Consider the following 5,982-nt stretch of genomic DNA (forward strand, 5'->3'; position numbering starts at 1 on the left):
TTTCTATGTGAACATATGTTAAAATTTAATTTATTACATAGGAATAAATTACATTTTAACATATATTCACATAGAAAAGTTATTTAAAATTTTAATAATATTTTAGATCAAATAAATTCAGTCTTGGTGAGCAGAAGTGTTTCTTTCAAAAAAACATAAAAAAAAAAATTAATAATTCCAAACTTGTGGTTTAACATCAAAGCTGGCTAAAGGAAGGTCACAGTTCTCCTATCAGCTCGTAAAGCTCATTTCCAGCATGTAGTGTTTACATATTACAATTTTTGCAAGCACTGATGACCAACATAGATTATTATGAGAGGGAAACCCACCGGTATGGTGGTTAGCCACAAATAAGGAAGTATTAGGAAATAAATCCCAAATCCTGATAGATAAATCAGTAACTGTGGTTTTTAACCCAAAAATGCAAGTAAGTTGATCTCATAATTCCCTGTGGTTTCCTTGTGAGGGATGTGGCTCTACCTGGCTCAGGTATCAGGGTTGGGCCCGATATAAATCGATGCAGATGAGAAACGTGCACAATCCTGGGAAGAAACTGCTTTTCTCCTTTCTTCACAAACAAGGTGAGCCGACAGCAACATCATTTTTACAGCAACCATTCTATATAATGTTTAACAGCAATGCTTTGAAAATCTAAACTCCTTTAAAGATACAGAGGATTTTTCTCTTTGAAATGCAGACCTTCACCTGTGTGGTGGGTTAACTGGCAAATTTGACTTGATTTTACTGCGTTGTAACACTGTAACACAGGTCCATATTCATTAATGATTTACCTAAGCTAAATTAACATTAGTGGTTGCATTCAGTTTTAGTTTTTTCGTCTCTATATGCAACCCATAAAGTTTATGAATGGTTGCTTGTTTTATTCAGAGGTGATGATTTTACAGCATCTGTCGTAATTTTAAGTGCTTTTTCGACAACACAAAAAGCTGTTTTATGTTTTACACTTAATATGTTAGTGATGTCCAATGGTCAAGGCTGGAGGAATAAGGATAAGTGTGTTGGGAAAACCCAGCCTCTAGTGCTGATAAGGTTTCTCGTATAAGAACTATCAGTTTGTGATTTTTTCTCTCATTTTACAGTAGAGATACTGGGATATCATGCGGTTCAGCGTCTTCTTCTTCGCCGTCCTCCTGGGCTTCCTCTACCTCACACTGGCTCAAGGTAAACGCCACAAGTGATGATGATGATGATGATGCAGCTGTTAAGCTTGTGTTTTAAATAATCGGGTTACTTTTTGAGGTTGCAATAAAGTTTAAGAAAACATACTGGGAACGCATTGCATTATGCTTTATTCGTTATTGCATCATCTTTAGTTTGCACTTATGAGATTCAGAACAACAACAAATAAATGAATATCAAACTCAAATAGTAATTTTGCCAAATTCATTCACAACATCTTATTTAATGGTGCAGCAATCTATGTTAAAATGCATGATTTTAAATGTTAATTAAAATCACTCATGCAATGTAAAGTCTGTTTTCTGTCATGTTTAGCATAATTGTCATATGATAAGTTTTAGTGATATTGCATATAGAATGTGTCTATTTGGAAAAAATAACTATAATGATTATATTACTCCTATTGTTCCACTCCTGATTAGTAAAATAAAAGCAACTAATAATTGAATAAATATAAAAGAAATAATACAAATTAAGTTCTGGTGATATACATATCATGGTTACTAAACATAATTATTTACACTGTAAAAAAAAATTATATGATCAAAAAGTTATGATAACGTGTTTTTACATGGCTTTAACTCATCAAAATAAGTTAAGCACTTCAACTTTTTTTAAGAAGTTATACAAGATTCAACACATTTAAGTCAGTTTAATGTAATTTAAGTTGAAATGACTTAAAAATCCAAGTTGATTGTACTTAAAAACTTAAGATAGCAATCATCCGGGAGATCGTTCTTACATGATAATATTGACATTTATCGTTTTATGAGACAGTGACACATTCACTAAATCTGTAAAATAGGACTGTAAAATAGTTCTGATGTGTGTGTATCTCTGTCTGTAGGCTCGTATGAGGACTGCTGCCTGCGGTACGCCAAGATAGTGAAACCGTCCATGAGGAACAGAGTGACCAGCTACAGAAAACAACAGCAGGACGGAGGCTGCAACATCCCTGCTATTGTGTAAGCAACATATATATGATCATTTATAAACGTGCACTTTTTAGACTGTGTACAAAAAGTTAAATTTTGCATGCCCATTTATCACTTCATAAATAACATGTTTCAGGTAGAAAATATATAAGAAGTGAAAGTGACGGCCAAGTATGGTAACCCATACTTGGAATTTGACCTCTGCATTTAACCCATCCAAGTTAATGCACACACATTAGGAGCAGAGTAGTGAGTAGTAAACACACACACACACACACACTGCAAACGTGGATACACACACCCAGAGCAGCGGGCAGCCTTTGTGTGGCGCCCGGGGAGCGACTAGGGCTTAGGTGCCTTGATCAAGGGCACCTCAGTCATTTCCCACCGGCTCTGGAATCGAACCAGCAACCTTTGGGTTACCAGTCCAACTCCCTAACCACTAGGCCATGACTGCCCCCAAGTCTTTTCCATATGGGAAGTGTGTGCATGACATGTTTGAACGTCTGTGAAATCATGATGCAAGAAAATGCACTTACCCAATTTGTGACTCTGTCTACATCTGACCTCATGGTTAATGATGTTTGATGCAATGTTCTCTCCCTGCAGCTTCACACTGAGACACGGCCGTGTGTTTTGCGCTAATCCCAAAGAGAAATGGGTCAGGGAAGTCATGCAGAGGGTGGACAGTCAGGAACCATTCTCACCTATGAAGAAGAAGGTGAATATAAAATGTATATAGATCACAATTTCTGTTTTATTTTCCTTAGCATTTGCAATCACCTGTTGACTTTAATACTCCTGCAGAGTGAAAGAATTATTTTAGTTGAATATTTTTAAGGCAAGACACTATTAAGGCAAAAAAAACTACACAATTTTGAGCTATTTTGCTTGCATAACATGTCCGTAACATGTAACAAACATCCAAAATGTACATTTATGTATTTTACTGCACTTACTGTACATACACTAAACTTTACAGTTTTATTCCTATCTATATTTGAAAGGTTTTTATATTGTGAGGGTGTTGTTCATCATTTGCCTGATTTATATATTTGATTTCTTAAAAATATAGTGGAAAAAAAAGTCTGCCTTTTGACAGCATTTTTTTATTTATGGTGTTATAAATTATAAATATTGTGTAAATGTATGCAAATTAGGGCATATTTAATTAGATAATGCATCATTTGTCTGAATGTACTGTGATTAACTCTTTCCCCGCCAAATTTAAAAAAAGAAAAGTTGCCAGATAGCCAGCATTTTTGATCATTTTCACAAAACTTTCATGGCCCTTATAATATTTTGTTGTAGGAATATCTGAACATGCAAAATATCAAAAGAAAGAAGAGAGCCTCTGTAAAAAATTTAAATAAAAATAAATAAAAATTTCATTCTACCTTCATGCATGTGGATAAGTTTAATAAAAAATAAAAAAATTAGCATAATTGGAAAATGGAGAAAGCAGAAAGCAGAAAATGGCGGGTAAAGAGTTAATCAACTAGGGAATGTATGTTGATATCTATCAATCGGTTCAAAGTTTTACCCTATTCATGTGGTGTCTTGCCTTAGATGTTCAAAAATTCCATATAGTCATAAAAATGGCATTCATAATAATTATAAAAGATGAACTTTGCCTAAAGCAATATGTTTGAAATGTAATGAATTATTTTTCTTTTGATGTACAGAATGTAAGGGGTTAAACAAACAAGCCAGAGGACCAGAGGGAAAGCTGCCCGAGTGTCTCGGCCAATCACATTCTTTCTTTGAGCTCCGGCTCTCCGAGCGCATATTTCAGCATGGATTGACTGGTGTTCCCAGTACTTCCTGTGGTATCAGGTGGTATTTCCTGTTTCCAGACCTTTGTCGCTTCACTGACGGACTGCTGGTTTAATGCTCAGAATGGGAGATGGCCATTATTTCCCCTTTTCCACACGCTGCTGTAACCTTCACTTCCAGGCTCTCTTATACAAAACCTTGTGAGCTGCCTTGATGTCTACTTCTAAGCAACTCAATCAGTTAGTGCTCCTCATGTAAACCGCACAGGAGTCTTACAATTCGGCATTGCATGTTGTTAAGCTAAAAATACAATAATCTAATAACCAGAAAGTATATTTGAATTCCTTTCGCAATGTATGTAGTATATGATGCTTGCTATGTAGGCAGCTTATAGGTTTTAGAGCAGAGCTTAATTGTATTAAGCTAATGTATCATGGACTTTCACTTTGCACACTTTGTCTGACCGCTTTTTGCCCCACAGTATCTATAATAAACAGTCAGTGTGATTAAAATATTAGACAATAATTAGCCATAAATGTGGGTGGGAAGGTTTTGCAATTGCAAGCAACACAGATAATCCTTCAATTTCCTTATGAGTTTATTATACAGCTGACGCACCGACAAGTGATTTTGGAGTTTGTACGGTATTATAATGCGTTGTAAATTATGATTTGTTTTTGTGCTTTAATGCAATACGCTTAAGTGATTCTTTTATAGTTAGCCTGTTGATAAAAACGAATGTTCATAGATCTCATTTATTTTCGTAAATCTCAGTTTCTTTACTCTGTGTATTTCAGTAAGGTTTTATATGTTTAGTAGAGTTTATTATTTAAGTGGTACTACTGTATTTCACATTTAATGTTCACTTTAACACAGTGAGAAAGTATCTTTATAGAGCGCGTGATGCAATGTCACGAGCTCTTTATGTTCCTGATAAAATATTCTTTACACTGCAGATTTTTGCTCATATATGACAAATAAAATGTTCTAAAATAACTGGATTTATCCTTTTTTTTTTTTTACATGATGCATGTCGATAATTGTGAGGTTCTTTTTTAAAACTGAGTTTAATTTAAGCATCAGATGGTTCTCCTAAAATCCCTTAGAAGACACAAATGAGTAACAGTTGTCAAGCTAAGAGTATAGAGCTAAAAAATTACACTGTAAAAAAATGTGGCTGCGATTTAGTTATAACAACTTAAAATTTGTTGAGATAACTTAAATATCCAACTTAACTAAAGTTAACTAAACTTAATATTTTAAGTCAAGCATGAACACATACTTTTTAAAGTTGAAACAATGTTGGATTTTAAGTTGTGATAAATAATCGACAGTGTAGAGATAAAAAAAAAAGAGATAAATAAGAGAATTTGCTCATAGAAAGATCTCTGAATTTTGTTTGCAGACTGACTAAAATCTGACATGTTTTGAGATTCTCTTCTTAAAGATTAGACATGACAGACAGTAATGACAGTGATAATCCATTTCAGAACATATGAAATAGTTTTAATTGTGTTGTAACCTACTTTCACTTTCCCGCGAAACAAAAGTCACATTGTGCAATATAACAGGGTTAATAAAAAGCCAGAGGATTACAGCTTATGGCTCTTGTGAAACAGATTGTTAAATTTACTTTCTAAAGGTCAACTTTTTACATGGCGGTACAGTGACGGTATCAGATAGTACTTTTATATGTAGGGGTGAATTCAGGGCGTTTGGGACACTTTTTCCCCATCGAGAAACTTAAATGTCCCAATCAACCTGAATTCACCCCTGGATTATTATCATAAATAAATCTTTCCTAATCTGTTTTTGGGGGTCTTTTACATGCACACTTACAATATAACATTGTTTTTTAAATGTTCTTTAAAGAATACAATCAATTTCCCCAAAACAAAGTGCCATGCTATTGTTTTCTTAGTGAAAGATGTGTCAAATTCTCCCATGCAACCATCACTTTCTTGTCATGGCTAATAGCAAACGCTTTAGACACGCCGTCTGGATATCCGCCTGTCCTGCAGGTTCCAGCGTGCTGCTGTTGTCCCGAAGCTCTCGTTTCACGTGTAACATG

General features: G+C 34.6%; 1 protein-coding gene across 3 annotated transcripts; it reads left to right on the plus strand.

The window, feature by feature from the left end:
- Positions 1-439: 439 nt before the first annotated feature.
- ccl25a (chemokine (C-C motif) ligand 25a) lies at positions 440-4,907 on the plus strand. 3 transcript variants are annotated; one of them, XM_082173293.1, is made up of 5 exons: positions 440-581; positions 1,104-1,182; positions 2,048-2,165; positions 2,745-2,856; positions 3,821-4,907. In XM_082173293.1, the coding sequence occupies exons 2-5, from the start codon at positions 1,119-1,121 to the stop codon at positions 3,833-3,835; spliced, it is 309 nt and encodes a 102-aa protein (XP_082029419.1). In that variant the 5' UTR covers positions 440-581; positions 1,104-1,118; the 3' UTR covers positions 3,836-4,907. The 3 variants fall into 3 exon arrangements, with proteins under 3 accessions (XP_082029419.1, XP_082029420.1, XP_082029418.1); XM_082173294.1 differs by having other exon boundaries at positions 486-581; positions 1,101-1,182; XM_082173292.1 differs by lacking the exon at positions 440-581 and having other exon boundaries at positions 1,025-1,182.
- The last annotated feature ends 1,075 nt before the right edge of the window (positions 4,908-5,982 follow it).

Source organism: Leuciscus leuciscus (genome assembly GCF_965113295.1).
Source record: "Leuciscus leuciscus genome assembly, chromosome: 6".
In the NCBI taxonomy this organism is placed as follows: Eukaryota; Metazoa; Chordata; class Actinopteri; order Cypriniformes; family Leuciscidae; genus Leuciscus; species Leuciscus leuciscus.